Source organism: Oncorhynchus kisutch, linkage group LG4, assembly GCF_002021735.2.
Source record: "Oncorhynchus kisutch isolate 150728-3 linkage group LG4, Okis_V2, whole genome shotgun sequence".
Taxonomy (NCBI): domain Eukaryota; kingdom Metazoa; phylum Chordata; class Actinopteri; order Salmoniformes; family Salmonidae; genus Oncorhynchus; species Oncorhynchus kisutch.
Window position 1 is genome coordinate 1,031,278 of NC_034177.2, and position 16,503 is coordinate 1,047,780.

At 45.2% G+C, this 16,503-nt stretch overlaps 1 protein-coding gene across 1 annotated transcript; it reads left to right on the forward strand.

The window, feature by feature from the left end:
• Positions 1-9,635: 9,635 nt before the first annotated feature.
• LOC116373369 (uncharacterized) lies at positions 9,636-12,230 on the forward strand. Its single transcript, XM_031821909.1, has 2 exons — positions 9,636-9,770; positions 10,361-12,230. Exon 2 carries the CDS (start codon positions 10,498-10,500, stop codon positions 11,674-11,676), a length of 1,179 nt encoding a protein of 392 aa, XP_031677769.1. The 5' UTR covers positions 9,636-9,770; positions 10,361-10,497; the 3' UTR covers positions 11,677-12,230.
• The last annotated feature ends 4,273 nt before the right edge of the window (positions 12,231-16,503 follow it).

Genomic DNA, 16,503 nt, shown 5'->3' on the forward strand with positions numbered 1-16,503 from the left:
AAACCCAGTGATATAGTGGTGTTTACGGATGGAAGTGAGAAGTCAGAAAAACCCAGGGATATAGTGGTGTTTACGGATGGAAGTGAGAAGTCAGAAAAACCCAGTGATATAGTGGTGTTTACGGATGGAAGTGAGAAGTCAGAAAAACCCAGGGATATAGTGGTGTTTACGGATGGAAGTGAGAAGTCAGAAAAACCCAGTGATATAGTGGTGTTTACGGATGGAAGCGAGAAGTCAGAAAAACCCAGTGATATAGTGGTGTTTACGGATGGAAGTGAGAAGTCAGAAAAACCCAGTGATATAGTGGTGTTTACGGATGGAAGTGAGAAGTCAGAAAAACCCAGTGATATAGTGGTGTTTACGGATGGAAGTGAGAAGTCAGAAAAACCCAGGGATATAGTGGTGTTTACGGATGGAAGCGAGAAGTCAGAAAAACCCAGTGATATAGTGGTGTTTACGGATGGAAGTGAGAAGTCAGAAAAACCCAGGGATATAGTGGTGTTTACGGATGGAAGCGAGAAGTCAGAAAAACCCAGTGATATAGTGGTGTTTACGGATGGAAGTGAGAAGTCAGAAAAACCCAGTGATATAGTGGTGTTTACGGATGGAAGTGAGAAGTCAGAAAAACCCAGTGATATAGTGGTGTTTACGGATGGAAGTGAGAAGTCAGAAAAACCCAGTGATATAGTGGTGTTTACGGATGGAAGTGAGAAGTCAGAAAAACCCAGGGACATAGTGGTGTTTACGGATGGAAGTGAGAAGTCAGAAAAACCCAGTGATATAGTGGTGTTTACGGATGGAAGTGAGAAGTCAGAAAAACCCAGTGATATAGTGGTGTTTACGGATGGAAGTGAGAAGTCCGAAAAACCCAGTGACATAGTGGTGTTTACGGATGGAAGTGAGAAGTCAGAAAAACCCAGTGATATAGTGGTGTTTACGGATGGAAGCGAGAAGTCAGAAAAACCCAGTGATATAGTGGTGTTTACGGATGGAAGTGAGAAGTCAGAAAAACCCAGTGACATAGTGGTGTTTACGGATGGAAGCGAGAAGTCAGAAAAACCCAGTGATATAGTGGTGTTTACGGATGGAAGCGAGAAGTCAGAAAAACCCAGGGATATAGTGGTGTTTACGGATGGAAGCGAGAAGTCAGAAAAACCCAGTGACATAGTGGTGTTTACGGATGGAAGCGAGAAGTCAGAAAAACCCAGTGATATAGTGGTGTTTACGGATGGAAGTGAGAAGTCAGAAAAACCCAGTGATATAGTGGTGTTTACGGATGGAAGTGAGAAGTCCGAAAAACCCAGTGACATAGTGGTGTTTACGGATGGAAGTGAGAAGTCAGAAAAACCCAGTGATATAGTGGTGTTTACGGATGGAAGCGAGAAGTCAGAAAAACCCAGTGATATAGTGGTGTTTACGGATGGAAGTGAGAAGTCAGAAAAACCCAGTGACATAGTGGTGTTTACGGATGGAAGCGAGAAGTCAGAAAAACCCAGTGACATAGTGGTGTTTACGGATGGAAGCGAGAAGTCAGAAAAACCCAGTGATATAGTGGTGTTTACGGATGGAAGTGAGAAGTCCGAAAAACCCAGTGACATAGTGGTGTTTACGGATGGAAGTGAGAAGTCAGAAAAACCCAGTGATATAGTGGTGTTTACGGATGGAAGCGAGAAGTCAGAAAAACCCAGTGATATAGTGGTGTTTACGGATGGAAGTGAGAAGTCAGAAAAACCCAGTGACATAGTGGTGTTTACGGATGGAAGCGAGAAGTCAGAAAAACCCAGTGACATAGTGGTGTTTACGGATGGAAGCGAGAAGTCAGAAAAACCCAGTGATATAGTGGTGTTTACGGATGGAAGTGAGAAGTCCGAAAAACCCAGTGACATAGTGGTGTTTACGGATGGAAGTGAGAAGTCAGAAAAACCCAGTGATATAGTGGTGTTTACGGATGGAAGCGAGAAGTCAGAAAAACCCAGTGATATAGTGGTGTTTACGGATGGAAGTGAGAAGTCAGAAAAACCCAGTGACATAGTGGTGTTTACGGATGGAAGCGAGAAGTCCGAAAAACCCAGTGATATAGTGGTGTTTACGGATGGAAGTGAGAAGTCAGAAAAACCCAGGGATATAGTGGTGTTTACGGATGGAAGCGAGAAGTCAGAAAAACCCAGTGATATAGTGGTGTTTACGGATGGAAGTGAGAAGTCAGAAAAACCCAGGGATATAGTGGTGTTTACGGATGGAAGCGAGAAGTCAGAAAAACCCAGGGATATAGTGGTGTTTACGGATGGAAGCGAGAAGTCAGAAAAACCCAGGGATATAGTGGTGTTTACGGATGGAAGCGAGAAGTCAGAAAAACCCAGTGATATAGTGGTGTTTACGGATGGAAGCGAGAAGTCAGAAAAACCCAGTGATATAGTGGTGTTTACGGATGGAAGCGAGAAGTCAGAAAAACCCAGTGATATAGTGGTGTTTACGGATGGAAGCGAGAAGTCAGAAAAACCCAGTGATATAGTGGTGTTTACGGATGGAAGCGAGAAGTCAGAAAAACCCAGTGATATAGTGGTGTTTACGGATGGAAGCGAGAAGTCCGAAAAACCCAGTGATATAGTGGTGTTTACGGATGGAAGCGAGAAGTCCGAAAAACCCAGTGATATAGTGGTGTTTACGGATGGAAGCGAGAAGTCCGAAAAACCCAGTGATATAGTGGTGTTTACGGATGGAAGCGAGAAGTCCGAAAAACCCAGTGATATAGTGGTGTTTACGGATGGAAGCGAGAAGTCAGAAAAACCCAGTGATATAGTGGTGTTTACGGATGGAAGCGAGAAGTCAGAAAAACCCAGTGATATAGTGGTGTTTACGGATGGAAGCGAGAAGTCAGAAAAACCCAGTGATATAGTGGTGTTTACGGATGGAAGCGAGAAGTCAGAAAAACCCAAGGATATAGTGGTGTTTACGGATGGAAGCGAGAAGTCAGAAAAACCAGATGGGGCTTTATAGTGAAATATAAAGCTACAGGAGATACTCTGACCAAACAGAGTCAAACAAAAACAGGGACAGCCCAAAAGGCAGAGGTAATGGCAGTGCTGGAGGCACTTTTACACTGTCTAAGGTCTAACCTGAAAAGGATAGAAATAGTGACCGACAGTTATTAGCGCGAGCTATGGCCTCAGATAAAAAGATTTGGCAGAATAACGGGTACAGAGGTGCCAAAAATAAGCCAATTCAATATGAGGGTGAGTGGAGGAAAATCCATGAGTTAATGGATAAATTGGACACAGTGGTAAGTCATTAAAAGGCTCACACTGCCGAGTCAGTAAGTGCAGAAGCAGACTTTAACCAACTAGGCAATAAATAGGTAGATTAACTAGTTCAAATGGGAAGAATAGTTCTCTATAAACGAGAAAAAGACAAACTGAGAGCACTCCATGAGGATTGGGGCCACTTGGGGTCCCGAATATTCATGAAAAGGCTAACAAACGAGGGCATTTTCTATACTAGAGAAGAGGTACTAGAAATATGCAAGAAATGCATCATATGCCAAGAACAAAAGGTTAGTAACCTAGGCAGTATAGCAGGTCAACACATTAAGTGCAACACACCATGGAAGCAAATAGCATTAGATACTATGGGTCCTATGAAGATTGCAACCTCCTTAGGGCACAGGTACGCTATAGTATGGCTGTATGGCTACAGGATACTCAATAGTGCTCACATCAAATTCATCCAATGCGGTGCCAGTGTTGCAAATGCTTAACCTTCTAACCCTTGCGCTAGGTCCTTTCACATCCATTAGAACCGATAATGGAAGACAGTATAAGAATAAGAAGGTGAAGGAGTGGTGTGTGGACCATGGGGTCGCACACATATACTCCCTCCCTTACACCCCACAGGCCAATGGCTGTGCCGAGAGGACCATAGGGAAATTAAAGACGACCCTAGGGTTATGGAAGGCAGAGAAAGATTGGGGACGAGTTGGCACAGGCCTGTGTGGAAATGAACTTAACTCCAACAGACACAGGGCCTAGCCCAAGAGAATTGATGGGACTACCCAACATCAGCACAGTGGTGGAAATAGCTAATGCGCAGTCTCCCCCTCTACCTTGTGTGTTACAGGTGGGAGACTGGATTAGGATTAAGGCCAGGCGCTGACACGGGGAATAGAGTAATCCCAACAAAACAAAAACAAACAACAACAAAAAAGACGGAAAAAGACGCCAGGTAATTGCCGTGATCAGTGCAAACACGATCAAAGTAGACTGTGATATAACGGTAGACGTTGCACAATTTGAAAAGGTATGTCCACCAGAGTAGTTAATCCAGAGTGGCTGCACATGTTGACCTGCAGGTCAGGAATACAGGTGAGACGCTCGGATGATGCAGTATGGATAACCACTCATCTAAGACACAAACAACTGGCGAAAGCAGGAGTGGTAGTTCGGGGAATACCAGGGCTGTGTGGCACAAAAGCAGGTGCACAGATCCAGGGCAGAAAGGTTATATGAACATAGCCCCATGTGAGGTATGCGGAGAACCCACAGGGGAGGTGCAGTATGAAGGCCCGGCCAAGATGAGCATAAGGCAGATAGCCACAGGAAGTGACTGTGGTAAGAAAGGTGTTAGGCAAAGAGTAGGAAGGGTTCTCTGGTGCAAGAGATGTGATAGGAACGTATTTCCGAACTGCATGGTAGGAGTACAGGTAGTGACATCAGGATGGGAGCCGAAGCAGTGCACATGTGTATGGACGCACAGAGGTGTGTTGGTCCAGAAGAATTGTGTGGAGTGCAGACCTCAGAAACTGAGAGGGGGGAATGACCTGTTAAGGGGTAGCCTACTCACTCCAGTGAGAAGGGAGGAAGGCCTATGGCCTGTGGAAGCAGGGCCCTTCAGATTGGCTGGAGGAATAAGTACCTACAAAAATTGTGAACAGTGGCTGGAGGAAAGGAAAGGTGACCCAGTCCCAGTGACAGGATATGGCACACAACCAGGAGAACCAGAATGTTGGATGAGGGTAGACGGGAATTTTTCCCTATGGAACCCTAGGACTTACCTAAGTCAGATGTTGACAAACAGACGTGACTGGGAACAAGATGATGAATATGAATTAGAAAATAACCATGAGAGAAACGACCACCATGGGGTAATGAGAAGATGCTGGTGGGAAGGAACATGTAAGCCAGTGAGAGAACATAACTGGGGCAGGTTAATGAGGAAAGAGAAGACAATGTGCTGTGTCTCCAAGCTTATGGCCATAGAGGATACAGAACCCGTAAGGGGTGACAAAAGAGAAAGGCACATGGTGAAATTGGGCTGTCAAATATACATTGCCCAGGACCCCAAAACCAAATTGGACTGTGTATACTCGTGCCACATGTTGGTGGACAGGAAAGCAGCTCCTGGAGAGGGAAGAGGTAGAAATGAAGCTGCTCTACCTGATCCACAAGGAAAGATGAGAAGGTTGATTAACCTGATAAAAAGAAAACTAACCTCAGACACACAAGACCCTGGAGAGGGCACATCTAGACAAAGGGACACAGGCCATACTAAACTAACCTCAGACACACAAGACCCTGGAGAGGGCACATCTAGACAAAGGGACACAGGCCATACTAAACTAACCTCAGACACACAAGACCCTGGAGAGGGCACATCTAGACAAAGGGACACAGGCCATACTAAACTAACCTCAGACACACAAGACCCTGGAGAGGGCACATCTAGACAAAGGGACACAGGCCATACTAAACTAACCTCAGACACACAAGACCCTGGAGAGGGCACATCTAGACAAAGGGACACAGGCCATACTAAACTAACCTCAGACACACAAGACCCTGGAGAGGGCACATCTAGACAAAGGGACACAGGCCATACTAAACTAACCTCAGACACACAAGACCCTGGAGAGGGCACATCTAGACAAAGGGACACAGGCCATACTAAACTAACCTCAGACACACAAGACCCTGGAGAGGGCACATCTAGACAAAGGGACACAGGCCATACTAAACTAACCTCAGACACACAAGACCCTGGAGAGGGCACATCTAGACAAAGGGACACAGGCCATACTAAACTAACCTCAGACACACAAGACCCTGGAGAGGGCACATCTAGACAAAGGGACACAGGCCATACTAAACTAACCTCAGACACACAAGACCCTGGAGAGGGCACATCTAGACAAAGGGACACAGGCCATACTAAACTAACCTCAGACACACAAGACCCTGGAGAGGGCACATCTAGACAAAGGGACACAGGCCATACTAAACTAACCTCAGACACACAAGACCCTGGAGAGGGCACATCTAGACAAAGGGACACAGGCCATACTAAACTAACCTCAGACACACAAGACCCTGGAGAGGGCACATCTAGACAAAGGGACACAGGCCATACTAAACTAACCTCAGACACACAAGACCCTGGAGAGGGCACATCTAGACAAAGGGACACAGGCCATACTAAACTAACCTCAGACACACAAGACCCTGGAGAGGGCACATCTAGACAAAGGGACACAGGCCATACTAAACTAACCTCAGACACACAAGACCCTGGAGAGGGCACATCTAGACAAAGGGACACAGGCCATACTAAACTAACCTCAGACACACAAGACCCTGGAGAGGGCACATCTAGACAAAGGGACACAGGCCATACTAAACTAACCTCAGACACACAAGACCCTGGAGAGGGCACATCTAGACAAAGGGACACAGGCCATACTAAACTAACCTCAGACACACAAGACCCTGGAGAGGGCACATCTAGACAAAGGGACACAGGCAATACTAAACTAACCTCAGACACACAAGACCCTGGAGAGGGCACATCTAGACAAAGGGACACAGGCCATACTAAACTAACCTCAGACACACAAGACCCTGGAGAGGGCACATCTAGACAAAGGGACACAGGCCATACTAAACTAACCTCAGACACACAAGACCCTGGAGAGGGCACATCTAGACAAAGGGACACAGGCCATACTAAACTAACCTCAGACACACAAGACCCTGGAGAGGTCACATCTAGACAAAGGGACACAGGCCATACTAGGTCCACCATTTGTAAAAAATAAATAAGAAAGAAAACCAAACTAACTAGAATGTCTCCCTCTGTTTCCACAGGGAAATGAGGCTGGGAGAATATAGAACCAGGCATAGGGAATGCAAGGTGGGATGGTTCTGGTGGGTAAGTATCCTTTCCACCATAATATTAGTACCCACCGCCATAATAATAGGACTAAACCTAGGGATAGTGTATGAAAAGCAAGAGAGAGAATTAGTACAGGGACTAGAGATACTCCAAGAAAAATGTGCCAACTCTATACCAACCTATAGAGCATTTACAAAGAGATGGGGCACACCCGTACAATGCACCATAACAAATGACTCACTGTGTCCAGGACACCCTTCAGTCAAGTTAAAACAGAGATATAATATTACGAAATGGGATCTGACCTGGGACCATAATGATACCATAGTGGTGTTGTGGAAATTAGTGACCAGTAACACACTCCAAGGGTATATAGTAAATATGACAAAAGGACCAGTACTGGTTAATCAGACATGTGAAAATGGACAATATATGAATTCATATAAAGGTGGCCAGTGGAGGGGACAGCTGGGTGATGCAGAGAATATAACGGAGATCAAATTTATCTATGATCAAAGTACGGCCAGTTCACCTTGGGAAAGTGTTGAGTACCACAGTTTAACGACTGCTTTCAACACCTCGGCCTGGCCTCGGAGGATGAAACCAACGCGTTGGCCTCGGATGAGCCAAAATAGCATGACTACAAGTCATGCATCAGCAAGTCATGCATCTGCAAGTTCAACAATAACGACATCCCATGAACCAGGCGAAAACAATACTAGCACCCTAGAGCGAGCTAAAAGGGAAGTGGCCCCCCTGACCACACTGGCGCACGACAAAACAGAAGTTAACCTAACACACCCTGAGGGCCTAAGACAGGGTATGGATCAAGGGGGCTTAAATATATTATGTCTGAAAGGGAATAGCTCCAGGTACCGAGTAAGGCGCAGCACGCAATGGCGAATTACAGGACCAATCCCTGAAGCTAAATGGTTGAATGATATAATGTTATACCTACACCCTGGAAATTCCTCCTCATGGGATAATAGAATACTGGGAGGAAGGAAGGGTATTATTTTACCGTATGCAAAAAATAGGACCTATAAGTACCCAGGATTTACTAGTGGCCCATTAGATAGATTCCACCGGATGGAATATGGAGTGTGGGGACATGACATTCCCCACTCCGCCAGGCCAGGAGAAAAACCAATGAAGTATTCCACCTCAGGATGGGTATGCCTTACGACAGAATAATACAAACCCAGGGTTGGCCTATCCCAGGTCAACCCCATGGACAGCACTAGACCTTAGGAGTTGGAAAGAGAATTATCAACAGAGCCTTGAGATGGCCCAAAGAATGTGTGCTAAAGCCCCATTATGGAACTGAGGACAAGAACCAAATAACCCGTTCTATAGGAAAAAAGCAAAGACCGCCCAACAGTATTATGACCAATGGGTTAAACCCCCCGCGAATAAAACAGAGGCCTGGGCACGATACCATTGCATCTCAGCCCATGGCATATTGAAAGAATCAGGAATCCCCCACTTCCATAGATGGTCAGGGGGACATTATCCTTCACCTGGAATGCTGGGGGTAGCTCCGGCCTTCTCAGGCAGGAATGAGAACGCAAACCAAAAATTGGTAGACATGGTAAACGCACGGGGCGCTTGCCACTCCAGAGTATTGGCTGGCGGAGGTATTTTAAAACATATAAGAACACAGGACAAAATGGAACATGTGCATCAATTTGGATACAGTTTCCCCCCAATAGGAAGATTGAACACTGATACCCTTATATGGATGCAGGGATTAATGCTACAGAAATGGAATACAACCATGGGTAAAATGATTAGGAATGCATTAATAATGAAAGAAACGGTCATTAATGAGTAATGCTATGAGTAATGCTTTAGGAGTCAACTGGTTAACTAGAGCATGGGGAGGTTTTACCACAGGAATGGCTAAAATGGCAAAGGATATAATAGTGGAACCAGTAAATAAGGTGGTCACAGCCATAAAAGACAAATGGGAAGAAGTCACTTCATGGTGGCAAGAAATAAAAGAAAGATTCTGGCTAGGAATAAGTATTACAGTAGGGATCTTGATATTCATAGCGCTTATGATTGCCCTAAGCTACGCCAAAAGAATGGGACTTCCAGTAGATGCAGTACTGAGGAAGGGGTGGCTATCCCTATTTAAAATAATTAAAATAACCCTTAGACTACTGAGAGAGTTATTGAAGTTAATGCTAAAACTCTTGTGGAAAATATGCAAAGGAGTAATAATATGGACTATGGTATACGAGAGAGTACATCAAAGATCTCCTGGCCGATTAGAGCAACGGGAGACAGAGGGAACACGGGTAGACCTACTAGAGGTCACGAACTTGTGACCTGCCGAGGTGTCAACCGCAAACATACACTGCTCTAAGAAAAGGAAGTAGGTAATGCATGACAAGGGGAGGGGGCACTGGCTGAAGGTGAATAAAGGGGAGCTGTTTCTGCACAATAAGGCACAAACGACTTAAGCAGCCTGAGTGCAACACAATAAAGAAAAGCTCCTAAACCATAGAAACTACCAACAACCTTCTAAGAACATGGCATCCAACTCCTCCAACCAATCCGACTTTGAGGACAGGGACCTGACTCAAAGCGACCCCCAGGAGGAGGTAGCTATAACATTGTGTCAACTACTACAGATTATGATTTGGGGAATGTTGGGTTGGAAAAATAGGCAGGGTCAGGGGGTTATAACGTTTTTAGCAATAATACTTACTACCCTAGTGGCAGTGATTAGGTTTGGTTTATCCAAAGGACGGACTGTAATGTTGTCTATGGTACCTGTGGTGGTGATACAACAAGTGGCACCAGTACTGGGGAAACATTATGGGTTGATACAATTCGGAGAAACTATGGCAGCAGTCTTCGGGGCAATAGGCCAGATAGGAGGCTTTAAAGTAAACACGACAGATACCACAGGGCTATGTGAACAATTGAAGGGATTTGCATACGCTGGATGGGTAATGGAAGGGCTAATTTTGGTAATAATAATAATGCAGTTGTGGAAAGAACTACAAAAACTGAAAAATAAAAGAAGCCAAATTAGGAGACAGGTATTAGGAAAAGCACTACCCATGGTAATATGGGTAGTTATAGCTATGGCCCTTAATGCCGTGCACCATTTTCACAGGAAATGGAATGAACTAAGGCAATTATCGGTTTTGTGCTTACCAATCTTTTCTCCCCCTCATATCCTTAGGAAAACCCAGCGAAGTGCGACAGGGTAAGACCTGGATATTACTTAAACCAAGGGAGGAAAGGGTGGGCAAAAAAGGTAGGATAGTTAGAGTAGAAGAGAGTAGGTGGTTGTGGTGTAAGGGAGCTGAGGACAGAGTCATGATAAATTGTGGGCGATGTGGGAGATTGGCCCCCGGAGAATTGGAGCAGGAAGACATACATGGGGTAGTCCTATCTGGAACCACATGGCTATGCGAGGATTGTTATGAACCTCATAAGGCGTATCTGATAGAAAGAATAGGTGAGGAGGAGTACTTTGGCGCAGTTACATCCTGGGGATTCGGGGTTAACATGAAAGCCACAGCAGGAAGGCGTAGAGTGGCGATAGGAAGAAAAGAAAAAACAATAGTAGACTTCAAAGATAGTAGCAAATGCCCATGTCGGCCAGCGAATTGGAAATATGGATCACCACCTCTGGTGATGAAAAATGTAAGGACAACAATGGAAAGAGACACAAGGAGAGAGCCCCAAGTTATGCTAGGGGACTTGGAGAAATTTTGGACCAAAGAGGACTTAGAAGTCCTGGAGAAACATCAGTGCTACATGAGGCGGGATAAGGCCGGGGCAGAGTGGCACGAGAGTACAGTCAGGAGGTTTGGCCTTAAGTGGAAGATGTTGGATTGCAACATAGGGGCTTGCATGACCGACAACAGATGGGTAGAAATGATGTTAGGAGATATCCATAGGCCAAGAGCTAGTAAACATGGAGTGAGGAGGAGATTAATTGAGGAAGAGGTACGGGCCCAGAAAAAGGTAGAGGGGCAAGGAAAAGAACCGGTTTTCCTTATAGAAGAAAGTAAGGAAGAACATGGAGAGGGACCAGGTTTGAAGATAAGGAGGCTAAGAAGGTATACCCCAAGGCACAGACAGGATAATCAGAGATCAAGGAAAGAAAAGGAGGAAAGACAGAAAGAGAGAGGTAGGCAGCTAGTGAAAGGATGGTTTGGGTGTGGCTCAAAAGACAATGGCCCTAGTGGGCTGCTAGACGCAGGAGTTAGGAGGCAGACGGCACAAGGGCCAGCCTGGAGACCTATCTGGGCACTAAAGGCAACAGAGGAAGGACAAGGTAAAACCATACAAGGAGATGAATCAGAGCATAAATGCGAGGGACCTAACTGGTCCAAAATTGCAGATCTTACTAGTTCAGTAGTAAGGTGTGAGGCAGCAGCAGGAGACCTGAGAAGGGAGCTGAAATACATTGGGGATGAACTTATAGGTATGGTAAACCCCAGAAGTAGGAAGGGCAAGAAGAAGGCCAAGAAAGGCAGGCGACAATAACATAATGGTCTAACCAATCTTCCCTGAATTATAGGAATCAGAAGCTTCAGAGGAAGAACAGTTGTATGAGGAAGCAAAGATCCTAGGAGAATGGTGTATGGCTAGAATGGAGACATTCATTAAACATTGGCAAATAATGGATATGCCTGAACTGAATGACTGTTGCGAGGGGCATATGTTGTGTTTTGAAAATACCAGGGAACTAGACGTATGTGGAGGGTGTGCATTTAGTGTAAAGGGAAATCTACATGGAAGGCTAAATTGGCGAGGGAAAGATTTGGAGAGTGTGTGTTTAGGTTGCTTAGAGGAAGCCAGAGATTGGCCAAAAATGAGGGTAATGGTAAAAAGAGGGATGGCTTGGGAAATGACCCAGGACAGAGAAGAGGCAAAAATGAGGGTTGTGTATAATGGTAAAGAAATAGAATGGGGCAAACGGGGAAGATAGAGTTATCAGGGCTAAACAATGAAATATATTACACAGGATGGAGCCAGGACCAGGGGAGGATGGAACCATCGGTGCGAGGGTTGTACTAGCATAACCAGAGGAAAAATAATTAGAGATACCAGACGTGGGTATAGGTCTTTTACATACGTTTGTAAAGCTTGCTTTTGTAGTGCAACAAGTAATAAGTATAAGTACTGTACATATGCAGAAGATGAAACAGAGGACTGGCCCAAAGATGGGTCATATGTAAACATTCTATTTATGGCAGAATAACTGCTAGATCCGTAACAGAGGACAGTCAGTACCTCAAGAGTAGGTATTGGTTGAAGATGGAAGACGGGCAGGAGGTTAGCTATGGCATGATACAGAGAATAGATGGGCTAATGTTAGGGCTATGCTATGATGGGGGAATAATGAGGCGAGGAACTAAGAGAAAGGAGTGTTCAGATGCTGGAGAGGGTGTGACAAGAGATGAAAAGAATCTGCCCACTCCATCAAGCAATGGGGACAACAACACAGGACATTCATGGGAGTCACTCAGTGAGACATCAGGTACAGATGTGATTGGCAATACAAGGAAACAGCAAAGTAACAGTTACAATATATTGAGTCCATACACAGAGTTGGAAGTGTATTAAGATATTAGAATTGGGAATCTAGCGTTAGTGCTGTGAGAATACCGATTACAGGAAAGTGACCAAGGGGCTGAGCATTTAAGGTAATTGAACTATTTTTGCTATTTAGTCAATATTGTTAGAAGTGTTAACGCATTTAAAGTTTTGCAATATTATCTGGCATAGCTTAAAGCATTAAGGATTGATTGAGCATTATTGATGTATTAGGAAACTGTAGAACCATTGAATTGTAATGATGTGTATAAGACAAAAAACAGAGTGACTTAATAAAAGCTTGAAACTTTGACAACTAGGCCAGATTAACGATGCAAACGCCTTTGACACTCTCACTGAACAGAAAGTGACCCTGGTTATAGGTTAAAGTGATCGCACTAAAGAATATTTCATTGTGTGGACAATAATATATTTTTAAGAGAGTCAAAACATATACCAATACTAGTTTCCGAGTGACTACTAGCTGACGACCATAATAACTACTAAGAGTTGTTATTAGGTATTGATATATACATAGGTAAAGATAACTTGAGGGTAAGGAAATATAGGAGGAATCCATAACACTTAGAATATTTAAATAGGAGTATATCTATCCAAGGCCTCATACTAGACCGGAAAATAAGGGAGTGACAACGTGAACGAAGGAACAAACCCAACTCACGTGAAGGGCCATTAGGAATAAATAGAAGGGTTGGTAGGGCCGCACGGCTAGGCTCTTGTTACACCGAAGTAACTAAAATCCTAAAGTACTCTGCCTAGCCAGAGGACGGGGTAGAGGCTTTTGCTGCAGGTATTGGGCAAAAGTCAGCACCGTGACAGGGCAATGGGTAATGTTTCCAAACCGAGTTCAAATGTCCACCGACACCAATCCTATCTATCCAACCGTGGGTCATGTTTCCAACATGGCTCATGTTTCCAAACCGAGTTCAAATGTCCAACCGAGACCAATCCTATCTATCCAACCGTGGCTCATGTTTCCAACGGGGACATGGCTCATGTTTCCAAACCGAGTTCAAATGTCCAACTGAGACTAATCCTATCTATCCAACCGTGGCTCAAGTTTCCAAACCGAGTTCAAATGTCCAACCGAGACCAATCCTATCTATCCAACCGTGGCTCATGTTTCCAAACCGAGTTCAAATGTCCAACTGAGACCCATTCTATCTATCCAACCGTGGCTCATGTTTCCAAACCGAGTTCAAATGTCCAACTGAGACCAATCCTATCTATCCAAACATGGCTCATGTGTCCAACGGTGCCTTGGCTAATGTTTCCAAACCGAGTTCAAATGTCCAACTGAGACCCATCCTATCTATCCAACCGTGGCTCATGTTTCCAAACCGAGTTCAAATGTCCAACCGAGACCAATCCTATCTATCCAACCGTGGCTCATGTTTCCAACGGGGCATGGCTCATGTTTCCAAACCGAGTTCAAATGTCCAACTGAGACCCATCCTATCTATCCAACCGTGGCTCATGTTTCCAAACTGAGTTCAAATGTCCAAACGAGACCAATGCTATCTATCCAACCGTGGCTCATGTTTCCAAACCGAGTTCAAATGTCCAACCGAGACCAATGGTATCTATCCAACCGTGGCTCATGTTTCCAAACCGAGTTCAAATGTCCAACTGAGACCAATCCTATCTATCCAACCATGGCTCGTGTTTCCAACGGGGCCATGGCTCATGTTTCCAAACCGAGTTCAAATGTCCAAACGAGACCAATCCTATCTATCCAACCGTGGCTCATGTTTCCAATGGGGCCATGGCTCATGTTTCCAAACCGAGTTCAAATGTCCAACCGAGACCAATCTTATCTATCCAACCGTGGCTCATGTTTCCAAACCGAGTTCAAATGTCCAACTGAGACCCATCCTATCTATCCAACCGTGGCTCATGTTTCCAAACCGAGTTCAAATGTCCAACTGAGACCAATGCTATCTATCCAACCGTGGCTCATGTTTCCAACGGTGCCTTGGCTAATGTTTCCAAACCGAGTTCAAATGTCCAACCGAGACCAATCCTATCTATCCAACCGTGGCTCATGTTTCCAACGGGGCCATGGCTAATGTTTCCAAACCGAGTTCAAATGTCCAACTGAGACCAATGCTATCTATCCAACCGTGGCTCATGTTTCCAACGGTGCCTTGGCTAATGTTTCCAAACCGAGTTCAAATATCCATCCGAGACCAATCCTATCTATCCAACCGTGGCTCATGTTTCCAAACCGAGTTCAAATGTCCAACTGAGACCCATTCTATCTATCCAACCGTGGCTCATGTTTCCAACGGGGCCATGGCTCATGTTTCCAAACCGAGTTCAAATGTCCAACCGAGACCAATGCTATCTATCCAACCGTGGCTCATGTTTCCAAACCGAGTTCAAATGTCCAACTGAGACCAATCCTATCTATCCAACCGTGGCTCGTGTTTCCAACGGGGCCATGGCTCAATGTTTCCAAACCGAGTTCAAATGTCCAACCGAGACCAATCGTATCTATCCAACCGTGGCTCATTATTCCAATGGGGCCATGGGTAATGTTTCCAAACCGAGTTCAAATGTCCAACCGACACCAATCCTATCTATCCAACCGTGGGTCATGTTTCCAACGGGGCCATGGCTCATGTTTCCAAACTGAGTTCAAATGTCCAACCGAGACCAATCCTATCTATTCAACCGTGGCTCATGTTTCCAACGGGGACATGGCTCATGTTTCCAAACCGAGTTCAATTGTCCAACTGAGACTAATCCTATCTATCCAACCGTGGCTCATGTTTCCAACGGGTCCATGGCTAATGTTTCCAAACCGAGTTCAAATGTCCAACCGAGACCAATGCTATCTATCCAACCGTGGCTCATGTTTCCAAACCGAGTTCAAATGTCCAACTGAGACCAATGCTATCTTTCCAACCGTGGCTCATGTTTCCAACGGTGCCTTGGCTAATGTTTCCAAACCGAGTTCAAATGTCCAACCGAGACCAATCCTATCTATCCAACCGTGGCTCATGTTTCCAAACCGAGTTCAAATGTCCAACTGAGACCCATCCTATCTATCCAACCGTGGCTCATGTTTCCAAACCGAGTTCAAATGTCCAACCGAGACCAATGCTATCTATCCAACCGTGGCTCATGTTTCCAAACCGAGTTCAAATGTCCAACTGAGACCAATGCTATCTATCCAACCGTGGCTCATGTTTCCAACGGTGCCTTGGCTAATGTTTCCAAACCGAGTTCAGATGTCCAACCGAGACCAATCCTATCTATCCAACCGTGGCTCATGTTTCCAAACCCAGTTCAAATGTCCAACTGAGACCCATTCTATCTATCCAACCGTGGATCATGTTCACAACGGGGCCATGCCTCATGTTTCCAAACCGAGTTCAAATGTCCAACCGAGACCAATGCTATCTATCCAACCTTGGCTCATGTTTCCAAACCGTGTTCAAATGTCCAACTGAGACCAATGCTATCTATCCAACCGTGGCTCATGTTTCCAACGGGGCCATATCTAATGTTTCCAAAACGAGTTCAAATGTCCAACTGAGACCAATCCTATCTATCCAACCGTGGCTCATGTTTCCAACGGGGCCATGGCTCATGTTTCCAACGGGGCCATAGCTCATGTTTCCAACGGGGCAGTAGCTCATGTTTCCAACGGGGCCATAGCTCATGTTTCGACCGGGGCCATGGCTCATGTTTCCAAACCGAGATCAAATGTCCAACTGAGACCAATCCTATCTATCCAACCGTGTC